General features: G+C 37.4%; 2 protein-coding genes and 1 pseudogene across 14 annotated transcripts in view; 2 read left to right on the top strand and 1 right to left on the bottom strand.

Annotated features, from left to right (window-relative positions):
• Positions 1-8,070, top strand: part of CCDC125 (coiled-coil domain containing 125) — a 30,814-nt gene extending 22,744 nt beyond the window's left edge. For 5 of the 6 annotated variants that reach the window (XM_077898078.1, XM_077898076.1, XM_077898077.1 and 2 more), the window contains 4 exons: positions 738-845; positions 1,988-2,162; positions 5,752-5,882; positions 6,918-8,070. In XM_077898078.1, the coding sequence (XP_077754204.1) occupies positions 738-845; positions 1,988-2,162; positions 5,752-5,882; positions 6,918-7,223 (720 nt within the window). In that variant the 3' untranslated portion in view covers positions 7,224-8,070. The remainder of the gene's footprint in view (positions 1-737; positions 846-1,987; positions 2,163-5,751; positions 5,883-6,917) is intronic. The other variant, XM_077898079.1, reaches the window with a different exon arrangement.
• The window catches only part of CDK7 (cyclin dependent kinase 7), a 63,579-nt gene that overhangs the window by 19,890 nt on the left and 25,274 nt on the right, over positions 1-18,415 (bottom strand). For 4 of the 8 annotated variants that reach the window (XM_077898081.1, XM_077898082.1, XM_077898083.1 and 1 more), the window contains 3 exons: positions 15,766-15,852; positions 13,524-13,673; positions 11,048-11,195 (listed from right to left, as the gene is read on the bottom strand). In XM_077898081.1, the coding sequence (XP_077754207.1) occupies positions 11,048-11,195; positions 13,524-13,673; positions 15,766-15,852 (385 nt within the window). Of the gene's footprint in view, positions 1-1,184; positions 6,117-6,334; positions 10,645-11,047; positions 11,196-13,523; positions 13,674-15,765; positions 15,853-18,415 lie in introns of those variants that run through there. The other 4 variants (XM_077898084.1, XM_077898087.1, XR_013380048.1 and 1 more) reach the window with 3 other exon arrangements.
• On the top strand, positions 16,445-16,541 carry LOC144314988 (U6 spliceosomal RNA; annotated as a pseudogene).

Raw genomic sequence — 18,415 nt, 5'->3', positions numbered from 1 at the left:
GGGAAATTTTCTACTTTCCTTTTCCCCATCACCATCTGCTACATGTTCTAGAATAGCATTATACTTAGCAATTTGAGACTAAGGGTAAGAGGCCCATGTTTCCCCAGGGCCGTTCTTCAGCCTTACTGGCACCATACCTGCGCATGCATTATATTCTGGGACACAGGATGTGTGGGCCACCTCCTGCCCCTCTTACTTATTTTCATAGTTTTAGCAGAAGCTGTGGTAGCCGTGTCTCACATTACATGATCACAGGTATTTTTTACAAGTGGAAGGATGATTATTCTCCTGACATATTCTAAGTCATTCATCATCTCTGAGCATCCACGCCTCTCTGGTGGGAGCTGGTAGGAGTACGTGCTAGGCAGCAGGACCACGCTCAGTCCCAAGAACTAACACCCAGTGTTAATATTACTTCATCAGGTCACAATACTGCCAGGGACACAGAACTATAGAAAACTGGTGCCAACTTAAGGTTTTGGAGAAGGAAAAGCAGCAAGACACAATTCCTTTATGGTTTTATTGCAAGTAATAATGTTCTTTCTTCATTTGTAGTTACTTTCCACTTGCTTCCTGAAATCCTTGTCTCCACTTTCTTCTAGCTGTATTTTTCTTTCCAGTTTCTTTGAATTAGATGCTTGAATGGAAATGCGCATGTGTGCATGCATCCTGGTGTTTGTGTGCAGCCAGGCCCCGTATGGCACTTGGTAACAGGAGTAACACTTTTGCATTTACAGCTTGCTGTGCTGGGATCCTGCCTCTGCCATGGTCTCCGAGGGAGTCCCTGTGCCTGTGCCCAAATGGCAGCATCTGCTCGGAAAATGCTTCTTAAACTCAAACAGGAGGTATCGTATTATCAAAACACTAAAAGCTTTGGTTTTGTTTCTCTAGTAATAAAGGAAAATATCTGCAATAATTAGCTTCATTTTAGGAGGCATTAGCTTTGGATGTTATACTTAGTTTTATGTCCTAGAATTAACTTATAAACTGGATTTTATTCACATGGTTGCAAAATACAAATAGCACTTGGTACAATAAGGTGGCAACGTGAAGTTGTTTGCCTAAGTTTGTAGTTAATATTTCCTAAATTTATATTTTTCTCTATAAATAGATGTAAAAATTACTTTATTAGAAGAAAAATCACACTCATGCTTAAAGCCACTAGGATCCACAACACTGATAAATGGGGAGATGAACATAAAGTTTATTAGAAAAGCAGCAAGGTACAGTGGAAGGAACCTTAGTACCGCAAACCTAGGTTTTGAGTCTTAGCTCTAGAATTTTCCAGCTGTGTAGCTATGGACACATGTTAAACAGAAACTAATAACTACTTATTAGGTTGTTGTGAAAAGAGGAAGCAGACATTTAATGTTTAGCAGTTCCATGCAGATGCCTTTAAACAACCAACCTTTGGCATTTAAACAAACAACCTTTGCCATTATCTTTAGTTATAATAATAAATACAGCATATGGAACATAATTTTAATAATATTTTTCCCTTTATTTAAGTATGGGATTTAGTCTTTAGATATAGGAAAAATAACAATTAAACATTAGCAATTCATTAAGAAAAGCATTGACTACATGGATCACAGTCCGGGTCAGTTATGGCAGGTATCTAAAGGTGATACTTGTAATTATTTTCAGTGATGTCTGGAATGGCCCAGGGCGGAACTGACATGCCAGCCCTCTTGGGGCAGGACACGCACGGGGCCTGGCTAGGTAATGTGGTGAAGTCCAAGAAATGGATAACAAGGACTGGTCAGGCACCACACGGGAAAGTTCTGGTAATCTAGTTCAGAGTGGGTGGCTACTGTAGATGGAGGGGAATCAGCGAGTACTAATTAGTTTAAGCAGATGAAAGAGGTCAGACAGCACCAGACCCATGCCGGGTGGGGAGATTACATTTGCTAGTCTGACTCCGCATTCAGGCAAGAATTGTTAACGTTTTGCTTCTGAAACCTCTCAAACTTTCTTTCTAAACTAGTTGGGACTTTTACAGAAGAGTAAAGACGAAGCTTACATAATGGCAGATGCATTCAGAATTGCATTTGAGCAACAATTAATGAGGAAAAATGACCAGGCACTAAGATTGACACAAATGGATAAAATGTGTAAAAAACCAACAAAATGGATAAATTGGAAGCACCTTAAAGAGGATGGTAAATATGAATTATTAAATATGAATTATAATGGCAATAATCGGGTGTAATTTTGTTTTCGATATAATCAAAGTTGATTAAGCACAGTTGATGCAATGGAGAATATAATTGAATATTGCAAGATAGTTGTGATTTATTACAGAAGAATGGGGTCACTAAATGTAACACATGCAGATGAGGTATTAGGATCACCAAAACCTTAAATTAACAGTAGAATCTCTTTTTTACTACTCATTTGTCTCATTTAAACCAGACTGTATTTCATGGGAAAAGTTTCTAGAGTGCCAGGTGACTAAAGGGAAACTGCCTAGGAGGCAATAATGAAAATAGACCCAACATTAAATATATCTAACTAAACTTTGTTGAAATGTGTGATTCTGAAGAGATACTGAGGGGTTGAAGAAGAAATCTTAAGTTGGAAATACTAATAAAATGCTCATAAAATAAAAATGAAACAGAAGTTAAGGTTTAGATTCACAAACCTATCAAAAGCTCATTGTCATCTTTGAGTATTGTAAACAAAATCTATAAAAATGGCATAAAAGAATAAAATTACAGTTGAAGTAAATCACTCAATATAATCAAAGCAGCTGTTATTTTTTAGAAATGTTTTTCTAAATGGTCAATACCAGTTTTTATATTATTCACTGCAGCTCCTATTGCTTCAACTTAAAACTCTCAATTTCAGACTTATTAGTCAAGAAAATTACAGTGAAGCTTGTAAGTTTAAATTTTTTTTTTAAAAGATTTTATTTATTCATGAGGAACACAGAGAGAGAGGCAGAGACACAGGCAGAGGGAGAAGCAGGCTCCATGCACCAGGAGCCCGACGTGGGACTTGATCCCGGGGCTCCAAAATCACATCCTGGGCTGAAAGCAGTACTAAACTGCTGCCCTAAATGTTTTAGTATTAAAATTCTGAGATGACTATTTCTAAATATTTTTTTAATATGTCAAAATCCATTATCTTAATTCCAGTATCTCTCATTTTTAGATGAATTTGGGGAATAAGAATCTTATATTAAAATCAAACTTTTCATAATAGATGCCTATTTTCCAAGTAGTACGTATTTCTTACAGTATACTGGTTAAGCGTTTGAAATTTTAGTTTAACTAAACTTTACCTTCTCTTTGTTGAAATGGTAAAAAGTGCTAAGCTTACAGGGATAATAAATTAGAAGCAGTAAACAAGAACTGTGAAAGTAGGAGATCGTTAGGCGCTATGGACAGACTTTTCACGAGATAGAAGTCAGAGCAACACAGGAAAACCTATTTCTGAACATTCCTTCTTAAAGAGACAGTCCACGTCGTCCTGAAATTAGTTTCTGTAAGAGTTTTTCTGACATGAGACTTACAAAAGAAATCACTGCGCTGGCTAACATAATGTCTCAGCCCCCAACAGTCATTTATGGTAAATACAAAATCAGTTCTTTATATGGCTGATACTTATAATAATTAACGCCTTGGTCAAAGCTGAATGCATGGCCTCAATGTCCAGCTCAAGGTGGGTGAGTCGTCCAGAGAAATAAGCACACACAGTCCATATACTTAAGCTTTTTGGAATCGATGGAAGAGTATCTAGTCCTGTTAAGGACAACAAATGTGTAGGTCTTCGGGCAACTTTTTTTTTTTTAAAGATTTATTGATTTGAGAGCGAGAGCTCCCTCTGAGCAGGGAGCCCAGTGTGGGGCTCGATCCCAGGACTCCAGGATGGTGACCTGAACTGAAGGCAGACACTTAACCAACTTAGCTGCCCAGGTGCCTGTGGGCACCTCTTCTAAACTAGTAGGAGCTGGATTGCTAAATTTTCAAAGGTATCGTCGTTTTGAGGCTAGCCTTGGTGTTCTGTGATAGAAGGTAAAGTCAAATCCCTTTGGAAATCTGATCTTAACTGCTTGTTTTGACAGAAGTTAAGGAAAAGCATTATGGGAGAATGAAAAGGAAGGAAAAGGCATGCTTAATCTTAGGGAGTCTGCTCCATTGTCACCTGTACAGAAGGACCCCCACCCCCACCCCCTGTGCATGGAAGTTTGCCACAAGGGTAGTGGTTGGTAGAAAAATAGCTGGGTTTTCCCTAAGAGGTGGATTCATGTAGATTCATAGACATTTCAGTACCTGACTATGTATTCATTTCATATTCCAGAACTCCTGCCTTAGCTGATAGGAACCTTAAGAACTTTTCCATAAAAAATACACTTTGATATGTAAAGCTCTCGATCTGTTTTCCATTACGGCCCTGAAGAAACTGGAAGCAGAAGTCCTAGTAACTGATTCCTCTGGGAAAGGCCTTTCCAAGTCCATACAAGCGTCAACGGCTTTTTGGTCAGTTTCCTAGTGATGAGACTGATTTTATTCATGTGGTTCAATGATCTGAAGAGGAACAGGAGGACTGTCACAGGTCATTTTCTTCTATGTGGTTAATATGTGAAGGCGGCATCAACTTTTCTCACTGATATGCAGCCTAGAGGAGTTCTGAGAGAGGTTATAAGCATATTTCTTTTTCTACACTGCACACAGAGACACTGCACACAGAGACACAGATTCATCCACTCATCAAAGCTGATGAGCACAGCTTGTCTGGCTTTTCTCCTTTTGCCACAGTTGCTGGAGGAGGTCACGAGTGAGCGCCAGTCCCTGTGGTTTATCAGAATTAGGGGAAAAGGGAGAGGTCTCTTATCTGTTCTCAGTTTTCCATAAGACCATTTGTGGAGCATTCCAAAGGCATTCTTGATGTTTGTTTAAATCTGCAGTTTTTCTATGAAGAACATCGTCAGTGTATACATTTCAGGATATGGATTTTTAAACGTATCGGTACCTGGGCTAGTTTTCACAACTGTGCTATGTTTTTGTAACAAAATACAAATAAAATTTACCATCTTAACCATTTTTAAATAACATTAACTACATCCACATTGTTTTCTAACCATCATGACCCTTCATCTCTAGAACATTTTTCATCTTCCCAGACCGTTTAATGGGTAAATTCCCTTCTCCCAGCAACTCCTCCCCACCCCCACCCGCTGTGCTCTTGTTATTTAATGACACAGCAATCCTGAAGTATAGGTGCTATTATTCTCATTCTAGAGGTGAGGAAACAAAGCTCAGAGACCTTATCCAACATCATTTAGTACGCAGTTAAATGAGGATTCAAGTCCAGGTCTCTGCAGAATTTGCATAGTTCTGAGGCCATGTTTTTATTGGCTGTGCACTGTGCTCTCAAATAACAAATGACATTCAACACTGGGAGACTTCCCATACGTAACTGGATTGCTGCCTCCTCTGAAGACTGAAATGATAACGTGGGCTTCGTGCTGTTCTGGGGAGCAGCTGCTTGATGAGACAGAGTGGCCGGCAGGGCACTGCCCTGGGTCCTCACGCTGTGCACCCACCCTCTCAGCCTCCGTTTGCCATCCTGGCTCTAACGTCTGCGTTCCTCTCCCATTACACTGTAATGCTGGACTCACGAAGAGAACTACCTTCTGGCTGATTTACGAATGAATTATCCCTGCTTCATACTTACCTCTCTTCCTGGAAGTACATTAATAAGTATCTTTTCATGTCTCAGTTGGATTTGCATGTTCAATTTTAGGATTATCATCACAAGGAAGTAAGAAGACCTTAGGGCAGAAACTGTTGGGGATGCTCCCTTCAGAAAACAGTTCTAAGAAGGTGGATGACCAGAATAACCCTGAGCAAGTCTTTAAGATGCTAATAGAGTTGGTTAGTATCTTTGCTTTCCTTTTGTTAGAGGTTTTGGTTAAGCTAGTCTTTTTGCTTCCTATTAATTCAACTTTTTAAAAATGTAATTCTTTAGCACTCTATACTTGCCTTTTATGCCCTTTTCCCAGCTGAGGTACCATCCTCCAGTTTTGATCTTCATCTCCTTAAATTCCCTGCATGCTCTTCCCACTTCTCCCATCCATGTTCTTCCTGCACAAGTTTAAAGCTTCACCTCTGAAAAGAGGGGGCTCCCTGTAATTAACTGCAGGCACCTCTGTCATCTGCACTTATACATACAATCCGCGACAAGACCTTCTATTTACTTAGGAACTTTTAAAGTGTACAAGGCAACTTACACATTATATCCTTTAATCATCACTACAACCCTGAAAATCAGTCCTGTTATCCCCATTTCGTGAATGACTAAAAAGACTCATGCTATATGAACATACTTATCTATAGAAGTGTTTAAGTTGTTTATTCTCATATAAATATACAAAAACAATTTCACATAAATAACTTCATTCTCTTACAGACATAAGTACATGTTAATATTATATACACATATACGCACACGCACCATGTACATATATTTTCCCCCTCTTCGGATGACCTACAAAAGTTTGAGCATAAGGAAAGCTTTCTGTTCCTTTAAAAAAAAAAATCCTTAGAATGTGTAGCATGTTATTTGGGATCAGTAGACACCTAATTAATGTATTTTCATTGATGGACCTGACAGGTTGAAGATAGAACATTTTGAGAAAAATTCTTCTGACTATAGCTCTACAATATGTGATTTTGATTAACTGGTATATTTTTATTTTTTTAAAGACTGTTTGTTTTAGAGACCCTGTGTGTGCAAGTTGGGGGAGGGGCAGAGGGAGAGAAAATCTCTAGCAGACTCTTCAGTGAGAGCTTAACATGGGGCTCAGGGCTCAATCTTATGACCCAAGCTGAAACCAAGAGTCAGACACTTACAGGACTGAGCCCCCCAGACACCCCTAACTGGCATAATTTTATTTTCTGTATGTGCAGTTGAATGATAAAGAAGAAGCTCTGGCTCATCAAAGGAAAGTTAGTTACATGCTTGCTCGGGCACTGGAAGAGAAAAACACCACCTCAAATGTGAATAAGGAAAAAAATCCCATGAAAGACAATTTTGCATTAAAGTCCTGGGGGAAATCTTCAGAATTCCCTGTACTGCATGATCCTGTATATTCAAGCGTTCAAATTTTAAATTCCGTGGGCTGCATTTGTTCAATCCAGCACCCTCACAGAGTTCAAAACTGCACAAGAACTCTCAAGAGATCCTGTTCTTTGCCATCAAATATCATATTTTGAAGATAAACCAGTTGAAATCAGAACCAAGAGCTATTTCTATCGAGAGACTTTAAAAGACTGTACAAATGTTGCAATATCTTCAGAAATTTTGTATTTTCTGGGTATTTTTAAGTTTTAGAAGGCAGCTTAATACTTAGATACTCATTTTCTACAAGAAACTTATTAGTATCGTGTTGACGACATTACTATACTTTGGAAATTTTAAATTTTCAGTGTTTGCCAACATCTTAAAAACAACAAAAATGATTTTTAAGAAAAAGTTATTTAACTTTAGATTAACTTAAAGGGATCTCTGTCATAAGCAACAATATAAATTAATGCTCTAAGAAATAGCAATGCCTAGGAGTGACTTAATTTTTTGAAATATGTGTATCTTGTTTTATCGTATTTTTCAGGATTGTTCATTTGTCACAGGAAGTTTAAAACTAATAATTTCCTTAATTTCAATGAAGTTATTATGGTGGGACTTTGGCAGAACTATATTCCAAGCCCCGTTAATTACCTCTATAACTTTTTTTTGTTGGTGCAGTGGCACTTTGTAGCTAGAACTACACAGAATTCTAGCACTCGCACCATTATGAATTAATTAACTTCTTGTTGTAATGCTAAATTTTAAGCCATTTAATTTTTTCTTGCTTTCTATAAATGTTACATAGTAAAGATCTTTAATACCTTCTGGGGGGATCCCTGGGTGGCACAGCGGTTTAGCGCCTGCCTTTGGCCCAGGGCGCGATCCTGGAGACCCGGGATCGAGTCCCACATTGGGCTCCCTGCATGGAGCCTGCTTCTCCCTCTGCCTGTGTCTCTGCCTCTCTCTCTCTCTCTGTGACTATCATGAATAAATAAAAATCTTTGGGAAAAAAAAAAACCTTCTGGGAATGCTGCTACATTAATAACATCACTGTCATGTCAAAGGAAATGGATTACATTATCAGAAACTTTTATCTAGTTAGGATCTCTAGTAAAAGAAGATGCACGGCTTGGCTGTGTTGAATATTACTTAAGTAGATGAGGTAACAACAGGGCAAAATGAGGGAATAGAAAATATAAACTGTTTTATAGTTGTGTTAAAGCAACACCACTGGCATTAATAAATACTAATAAAAGATGAAAACCTGGCAAGTAAATTTTGAAAGAAGTAGTGATGAGGAACTACTGTTACTAGATGTTAAGAATGCACTGTCTTGACAGTAATATAAAGCTACGTTATTTAGAACAATGTGGTAACCAGCGGGTCAATGGAATAGGATAAAGACCACACACAGATTTAATACATATGACAACTTAATGTGAAATAATAGGTAAGAAAAGGGAAAGATGTGGCAATGTTCCACAATAGGAAGTGTAAAAAAGAAATCAAATACGGCTGCCCAGGTGGCTCAGCGGTTTAGCGCCTCCCTGCAGCCCACGGCGTGATCCTGGAGACCCAGGATTGAGTCCCATATCAGCCTCCCTGCATGGAGCCTGCTTCTCCCTCTGCCTGTGTCTGTGCCTCTCTCTCTCTCTGTCTCTCATGAATAAATAAATAAAATCTTTAAGGAAAAAAAAAGGTTCTTTTTTAATGTGTGTGTATAATATGTACGTGTATAATGCAAATTCATATAAACATAAAATTTGGAACACTCCAAAAGAATCTAAATCAGCATGTTCACAAGTTAGATCATATATGGTTTAGCAAATGTGAGGAACTATTCAATCATACAGAAATTTCAAAAATGTAAATTAGAATGAGATACCAAATTAGCAAAGATCACAAAATATGTGAATGACAGAGATGATGGGGTGAAACAGATCCTTTCATAGACTGGTGATGGCTGTGTGTATCTTGGGGGATATATACTCAGAAGTGAAATTGCCAGATCATATGAAGATGCTCTTTAAAAATTTAAGGAAAGGCTGTTTTCCAAAGCAGTGACACTTTTACATTCCAACCAATAGTGCACAACGATCCCAATTTCTCCACATCCTAACCAACACTTGGTATTTTCTGCGATTTTTTTTTTTTTTTTTTTTGATAGTAGTGATCCTAACAACAGGTATGAAGTGGTATCTCATTGTGGTTTTGACTTGCATTTCCCTAATGACTGGTGAAATGTTTATTCTAAAGTCCTTTGCCCATTTTTTTACTATAATTTTTTTTATTGTTGAGCTATCTTTTATCAGATATAGGATTTGCAAATAATTTCTCCTGTTGTTTTCACCCTGTGCTTATCACACTCCTTTGATACATACAAGTTTTAAATCTTGGTGTCTATTTTGTCTTTTTAATGAAAGCAAGTTCATTAAAGTTTCTCTCTTGGTAGCAAACAAGGAAACCAAACAGATTCTAAGCACAGCTGTTGGCTTGTAGATGGGAGACGCCATGTGACCAGGCCTATGGGCTGTCTTAAGAAGCTGGGAAAGGCCCCAGGCTGACAGCTAAGAAGGACAGGAAGCATGTGCATTAAAATTACATGAAATGAATGAGTTTGGAAGAATATCCTTCCCTAGAAACTCAGATAAGAGCTCAGTTCAGCTGACACCTTGATTTTAAGCTATGCAAAAAATAGAGTTGGGCCAAGTCAGACATCTGACTTACACATCTGTGAGGTAGTAAATTTATGTTATTTCAAGCTGCTACATTTATAACTTTTATGCAGCAAAAGAAAAATAACAGTCCATAAATAAAGCAAGAATATGTAGTGTTATATAAATTTAAAATATATATGTATATATATACACTAAATGGCTGTTAAACTTACACTTATATGTATTAACATGGAAGGAATTTAAAAAGTTTTGAGTAAAAAAGTGTGAGATATACAGTCTATGACTCATATAAAATTTTAAGACCCCAAACAATACTGTGTATTACTACATGTATTTTTATAAAATAGCAGTATAGTATCATGGAAGGACACACTCATTTCCTGAGAGTCACTCTCCCTTCGGGAAGGTGAAAAGGAAAAGAATGGCATGACATGTTAAAGGGACCTCAATTTCATTTTTAATTTTTTCTTTTTTTCCTATTTAGTATATATTAACATTTGTTAACTCTAGGTAGTAGGTAGATGCTACTACTACTGCTGCTTCTATTTTTAATCTGTGATGCTAAATGGGCCAGATCACCAATGTAACTGATGATTATTTTTATTAAGGTTTCCTCAACCATTTTCAATTCTACATTTCAGAGAATTGAACTTTTAATTTTACTTTTGCACTCTCATCAGAAAAATCAGAATTGTTTGTTTTAAAATACATTTAATAAAAATAATCCAGTTTTACATATTTTACATGTGTGGAATATTTACAAATTCTTTCTATAACATTTACTTAACGTTTACTATTTTTCCATTATTGGCCTTTTTGACTATTTCCTTCAGTAGTAAAATACTGTCCAGTGATCTCTGTAACTAAAAAATTAGCTTCTTGGGTAATCCTCCTAGGTGAAAAAAAAATGAGGTGGTTCACATTTAATCTTTTGGCAATTCTAACCAATCAATGCATTCCAACTACATTCATTTCACTTGCTTTGATTTACTAATAAAATTTATTAAACATTAAGCATACGGTATACTAGTAAAAATTTATGAAGAAAAGGTATACACGGTAAGTTCTCACAACTCTGAGGTGTACCCAAAAGTGCCCACGTCCTTTCAAAAAGCTTGATTTAATTATTTTCAATGGAAACTAATATTGCTAAAATAACACATTCTCTACCACACTGAGAAAAGTAAATAGCTCACAACCTACATTTCTTAGCTGCCCCTTGGTCATTAGCTATACATTACCTACTTGGGAGTTTTCTGAATTTATTTCATTTTTTATGAAAATGAAAGTTTTACCTTGTTCCAAGGCCTGTGTTCGCTTCCGTTTTGTTGCTACAGCTGGATTTGACTGCTCCTTTAAAGTTTCCAGGGGACAGTTTGGTCTTGGCAGCTGACATCCAGGTGTTGGACCTGGCCGATTACTGAAATATTTAGTTTTCAATGCCTTGAAAAAGAAAAGATACCAAGGAAAGTAGGGTTTTACGTATGTGAACTGTGTTTAAGAAAATCTAACCTCCAGAATTGTTGGGAACATTAAAAACACTATGTGAATACCCCACTTCCAAAATGAAATTTCAAGAATTTCGATGAGCCAATTATACAAATAAATACGTAACAGGTTAAGATCGGCTAATAATTTCATTACCTTAAGAAAAACACACTACTTTCTAACTTTTCTACATTAAAACAGCCTATACTATATGAAATATCCTTAGTAAGATACTGTATAATTCAGCACTCTACACTTTGGGGCTCTGGTTCAACACGTAAAGAGAACATGTTTTAAAAAAAAACTTTGTTTAAACAACATGTTTTAAAAAAAACGTTTGTCACATCTGTATGCATTCGAATGCCAAATCATGTAAATAAAAATTCTTTAAAATAGTTTTATAAAAAATGCAAAAGGTTGAAAACGATGTTTTAAAATTTAACAATCCACTGCAAATTAATAAAAATTTTACTTGGAAGGAACTGCACAAAGTTATTTCTATATATTACCTGCTCAGTGTTCAATGAGATATTTCCTTTACTTTGGTCCAAAATTCCAATAAAAATAGTTTCAAATGACAAACTTGTCAAGTTCTACTTTATCTGCATCATAGTATAGTTCAGTAACTACAATATTCCTTTTGGATACTCCTTTTAGGAACTTAAACCCATATAAACTTTTCAAGCATTTCCTCCCACATTATTTAAGACATTCCTGACTTCAAGAGTTCTATTTCTAAAATACTGCTTCTGAATCATAATAGTTCTATAACTAAATTAAGCTTATTCTGAGCTATCAGAGATCTAAGAATGGAAGATTATCTCATTCCAACTTTAAGACAGATATCCATGAGCCAGAACCCATTTTTTAAAATGCATTCTATCAAAATACAACTCAAGTTGTCACAACTAGTATTTTTCTATAAATTTTGAGTTTTTACTATTAATGAAAACAACTTTCTAGGTAATCTGAAATAGTCTCAAATTTCTTATGATAGAAGTAAGAAGTACATGTGTATGGGTGGAAAGAGAACAATGAGGTACTTGTTTGAAATGAGAAAAGTCATTCTAATGGTAAAGTATCAATGCAATTGCTGTATTAATGCAGCATCATGTACTGCCAAAAAGAGATGGTCTATAAAAGTGAATGCATTAGACAATCATTTGGTATTCTGTAATAAACTTAAGTGAAAAAAACTCCACTTTGTATCCTTGGTATATTTATTGTACATTAACACATGGTTTCTTAGATATGAAGGTTTGTGAAATTTCATTTTAATCAGGGTCTTACTTTATGAAGCCAAATCATTGTACTGTGTTGCGTTTCTGCTTTGCCCTGCCTTAATTTTAAGTGTTTGTGACATTATTCTTTTTTTGTTTTGTGCTTGTATTTAAAACAAAGAAAATGAGTTTCCCCCCACAATCTATAGGTCTTTTATTTTTGCGTTTGGTAACATTTCTTCTTTTTGAAGAGCAGATATTCTTGATCTTTGTAATTTTTTTTTGAGTTTGATTTTTATTTCCCTTAAACAAGGGTCAGTATCAATGTTTGTTCTATTTAGACTATCTTTCAATCTCTTGTAAGCATATAGTTGTATTGAGCTATACGATGAAAAAAAAAAAAAAAAAAGAAGAACTATACAATGTTTAGGGTCCCTGGCTCAGTTAGTTAGAAGAGCATGTGGCTTCTGATCTCAGGGTTTTAAGTTCAAGCCCCATACTGGGTGTAGAGATTACTTAAAAATAAAATTTTTAAAAAAGAAAAGCAAAAAAAAAGAACTATATTATTTTCTTCTCCATTATAATTTTTTGACTATGACAATGATCAGCAAGCATATTGGGATTGCATTTCACGGGGAAAAAAAAAACAACAAAACACTTTGGGTATTAGGATTAGCACAAACCTAATTGAAATACCATTATCTCAACAAGTACAGAATACTTCTTATTTTTTATTCTCTAGGTAAACTACCTGAAAAGCCAATTAATTATGAAATAAATATGTATTTATATTACATATTTTAACAAAAGTAAATTCTCCCATTATCGTGTGTGCATGATATAATTTAATACCAGTCTGGAAAAAAAAAAAAAAAATACCAGTCTGAATAGTGTTTGTAAGCTTAAGGACAAGAAAAAATTTGTTATTCCTTAAAACAAAAACACATCTTTACAGTATTTAAAGAATATTAGAAAATCTTACTAAATTCCATTTTTATTTTATCAGTGCCAGAATTAAGATTATCCCCTTATTTCCTAATATAAGAAATACATGCTAAAATACCTGTGTGGCCGTAATTCGAGTACATGGGTTAAATAAGAATAAGCCTTGTATGAGATCTAGCAAGTCGTCTCCTGCTGCAATGAAGATGTGTTGTAACGGGATTCCAGGAAAACTTTTAAATGTCACGAAATCTGGAAGACTACACATGTCCTGTAAAAATATTTATAATTCAAACTTAAAGATTGAAAGGCATATAGTTCTCAAATGAAGAACTAAAACTGTCAAATGGAGGCTATGATGAACCATATAGAAAATTTCAAGAAATCGGGATCCCTGGGTGGCGCAGCGGTTTGGCGCCTGCCTTTGGCCCAGGGCGCGATCCTGGAGACCCGGGATCGAATCCCACATCGGGCTCCCTGCATGGAGCCTGCTTCTCCCTCTGCCTGTGTCTCTGCCTCTCTCTCTCTCTCTCTCTGTGAGACTATCATAAATAAATAAAAATTAAAAAAAAAAAAATTTTTCAAGAAATCTATTTAAAAACTCCTAAAACTACTAAGTAGAACACAGTTACATGGTATAGGATAAACATACAAAAAAACAACTTGTTCTATATACTATAACAAAAGTGAATACTTTTTTTTTTTAAGATTTTATTTGTTTATTCATGGGAGACACAAAGAGAGAGAGAGAGAGACAGAGACACAGGCAAAGGGAGAAGCAGGCTCCATGCAGAGAGCCCGATGTGGGACTCAATCCTGGGTCTCCAGGATCAGGCCCTGGGCTGAAGGCGGTGCTAAACCGCTGAGCCATCCGGGCTGCCCAACAAAAGTGAATACTGAAATTAAAAATGCCATTCAGAATAACTCAAAAGAAAAAAAAGGGGGTGGGCACCTGGGCAGCCCAGTTGGTTAAGCAACCAACTTTTGTTTTTGGTTCGGGTCATGATCTCAGGGTTGGGAGCCCAAGCCTTGCATCAAGTTCCACACAGTGTGGGGCCTGCTTAGAATTCTCTCTCCCTCTGCCCTGCCCCTCTCCTGCACACATGTGCTCTCTTTCTCTCTCTCTCCCACTCTTTAAGAAAAAAAAAAAAAAAAAAGAATAACTGAACAACGAAATATGTGAAAATCTAACAAAACATGCAGGACACATATACTAAAAGCTACACAACTGGGGCACTTGGCTGGTGCAGGCAGTGAGGTGTGCAACTCCTGATTTCAGGGTTTTAAATTTGTGCCCCGTGCTGGGTGTAGAGATTACTTAAAAACAAAATCTTAAAAAACAAAACAAAACAAACAAAAAAAAAAATCCACAACTATACAACTATGCAAAGTAAATCAAAGTTCTACATAAATGAGGAGACCGGTTTCTTCAAGGATTTGAAGATTCAACTCTGTAATACAATTCCTACCAAAATTCTGACAAAATTATTACACACATTATTCTAAATGTATATTAAATGTAAATCTAAAAATTTACAATTTTATTTACGAATAAACAAGTGGGATTATCTTACTGTACTACAATACATAAAATTTAGCAACTTAAATTGGTGTAAGTTTTAACCAAGATTTAAGATTTCTTTTTTTGTTTTTGTTTTTTATTTTTATTTATTTATGATAGTCACAGAGAGAGAGAGAGGCAGAGACACAGGCAGAGGGAGAAGCAGGCTCCATGCACCGGGAGCCCGACATGGGATTCGATCCTGGGTCTCCAGGATCTTGCCCTGGGCAAAAGGCAGGCGCCCAACCGCTGCGCCACCCGGGGATCCCAGATTTCTTTTTTTGTAGACAATGTAATGGGTTAAATATATTTATAGTACTGAGACATCTTAATTGTTAGTGAAAATTCTAGAAATATACTCTAAATCCACCAAGATGTTGATAATCAAACACCAAATACCCATCAAATGAAGTATTATGAGGCTGTTTAAAAAAATCAGTAAAATACTAACTAAAAAGAGCAAGTTGGGTGCAAAAAAATTATATGGTATGGTCCCATTTTTATTAAAGAAAAGACAAAAGATGCAACTCTCTGTGTATGTGGTTTGTGTATGTATCCTCATTGCAAGACTTTTCAGCAAACTGACAGTGATTAACCTGGAATGGGAATTACTGGGATAGAGAAAGGGCAACATTACAAAGGAGGCTGGACAGTATACTGGTTTTAACTTTCTACTTGATATAAATTTTTCAGAATATATATTACTAGTAAATTAAGACAAAGAATACATTTAAGTAATACCTACATGACAGAAACATACATAATCCTAACTAACTTTCAAAGAACATGTATGAAGGCTTACAGGCCACTGTTCCTCAGTTGGTGTGCCCAAAGTTTCAAATATTCTTGTTAGTTGATCAAGGTCTGAATCTCCCGGCAAAAAAGGAACCTGAAACAGAGTAAGATGCAGTTATTTCAATGTAGTATGTAATAGTTATACAAGTAATATTATAAATTTAACAAAAAAATTAAACTAACAAAAATCAAAATGTACTCTGAAGCATACTAGATGTGGCATTAGCTCCTACCACTACTAACCTACCACCATGCTTCCCATTTTATTCACTCCTCAAATCGTTAGTAAACACCAGGCAGGGATGCCTGGGTGGCCCAGTGGTTGAGCCTCTGCCTTTGGCTCAGGGCGTGACCCCGGGATCCAGGATCAAGTCCCGCGTCAGGATCCCTACAGGGAGCCTGCTTCTCCCTCAGCCTGTGTCTCTGCCTCTCTGTGTCTCTTATGAATAAGTAAGGAAAATCTTTAAAAAAAAAAAAAAAAAACACCAGGTAATAGGCACTGTGCTAATTAATTAAACCCTAAGCATTTAAAGAAGGGAACAAGAAAGGGGCACTTGGATGGTTCAGTCGCTTGAGTGTCTTGATCTCAGCTCAGGTCTTGAGCTCAGGGTGGAGAGTTTAAGCATCACATTGGGCTCCACACTGGGCGTGGAGCATATTTACAAAAAAAAAAAAAAAAAAAAAATGTGCTCACTTCGGCAGCACATTGGAACAATACAAAAGAGATTAGAATGGCCCCTGGGCAAGGATGACACACAAATTCGCGAAGCGTTCCATGTTTTTACGCCATGTGGAACCGGAGTGTGGTGAGGGGGGAAAGTCAGGCACCTAGGGGAGGGAACCCCTCAGCCGGGTGGACCCAAGGAAATGGTCCCATTTCATACAAGCTCAGGCCTGCTGGGGCACAGGGAGGCGGGTGACATATGAAAATCACGTCCAGCACCCCTGTGCCCCCGGAGAACAGCTAAAATAGGTTCAGCCTTTTCCACCTCATCATTTCTGTAATCTGTTCTTTGATGTCTTATTTTTCACAAAGAAATTAAATGACTTTCATGAGCTTTAAAAAAAAAAAAAAGAAGGTAACAAGACCATCCTGGCTCTCCCCAAGGGTGGATGTGAGAATGCTGGTAATACCATGAAAGGGACATTTACCAGACATTTTCACTGAGAGCACAGGGTCCTAGCACACACAGAACAGCACCTAACGCACTCCAGACAGGTCAAGGAAGGCTTCCTAGGGGAACAGCAGTGAAAGTTGAAAGATGAAGATTAGCCAGAGGCAATGTGTAAGGTGGAGGAAGACTATTCTAGTTGAAGTACAGGAGCAAAGGCTAGAAGGCAGAACACTATCTATATTAGAAATCTTATTTAAGTAATATCTTGGCGTTCTATTTCTTTGAAGAGGTAGGATGGCAAATTTTAAAAGGCTAAGTGACCGCAAGCTAAAAATTAAATGCTAATAATTAAAATCCTTGCTATAGGGGATCCCTGAGTGGCGCAGTGGTTTAGCGCCTGCCTTTGGCCCAGGGCGCGATCCTGGAGACCCAGGATCGAATCCTATGTCGGGCTCCCGGTGCATGGAGCCTGCTTCTCCCTCTGCCTGTGTCTCTGGCCTCTCTCTCTCTCTCTCTCTCTCTCTCTGTGTGACTATCATAAATAAATTAAAAAAAATTTTTTTTAAATATAAATAAATAAAATAAAAATCCTTGCTACACACAAACATTTTCCACTTCATTCTCAAACATCTGTGTAAATAATAGGGTAAAAAAGAGTTTACACTGTGAATAAGAGGACTTTCACACTATTAGAGGCCTTGAAAAAAAGTTTATAAACTCAATGAGAAGATGAGATTAAGTACGAGGTCTCCAAAATTTCTATTACTGTGGACCCCTCCCACCCACCCCCAACAACCCCTGCCAAAAAAGCATTTAGCCCTGCCAAGTATCAGTTTTTTCCAATCTCACCCTTCTTGCCTTTTATGAGAAAACACATTTGGGGCTTTAAATGTTTTTCTTTTGCCAGCTGAAGCTCTGTCAACAGAAGCTGCTGGAGAAACACTACAGGAGAAGACTTTTGCTTCTTGGGTCCAGCTGGCTCGACCAGCCGGCTCCTGGAGCACTCTCGGCTCCTCTAGCAACAGGTTCCCGCACCTGTGGGCAGTTCTTTCAGCGCCCAATGCACCAAGCAGCTTCCCTCTACAGATGGTTGTACAGAAGATTGCCTCCAGAAACCCCCGGCCCCGGATGAGCTTTCCTCTGCATGCAAGAGGACAGATTTTCAACACAGTCTGCCAACACAGCTCTATAGGAACTTTTCTGTCATCCAGCAAGCCACGCTGTGCTCTCTTCAAAGAATAGCTCTCAGTCCCAGAGTCCTCTGCCGTAGGTGCTGTCTCAGTCTTAGGTTGGCTGCTCCTTGTCTATTCCTGTATTAAAATTCTTTTTTTTTAAAAGACTGAGAGAGCGACAGATAAACAGTATGCAGGGGAGGGGCAGAGGGGGTCTTAAGCAGATGCTGCACCAAGCACAGAGCCCAATGGGGGGGGCTCGATCTCACAACCCAAAGATCATGACCTATGCAGAAACCAAGAGCCAGACATGCACCACCCAGGAACCGTTCTCTTTACTTTTTATTAGTCAATCATTCATTATTGCAAT

Source organism: Canis aureus, chromosome 5 (genome assembly GCF_053574225.1).
Source record: "Canis aureus isolate CA01 chromosome 5, VMU_Caureus_v.1.0, whole genome shotgun sequence".
Classification (NCBI taxonomy): Eukaryota; Metazoa; Chordata; class Mammalia; order Carnivora; family Canidae; genus Canis; species Canis aureus.
Note: the sequence above shows the minus strand (reverse complement) of the source record. Positions and strands in the feature narration are given on the sequence as shown.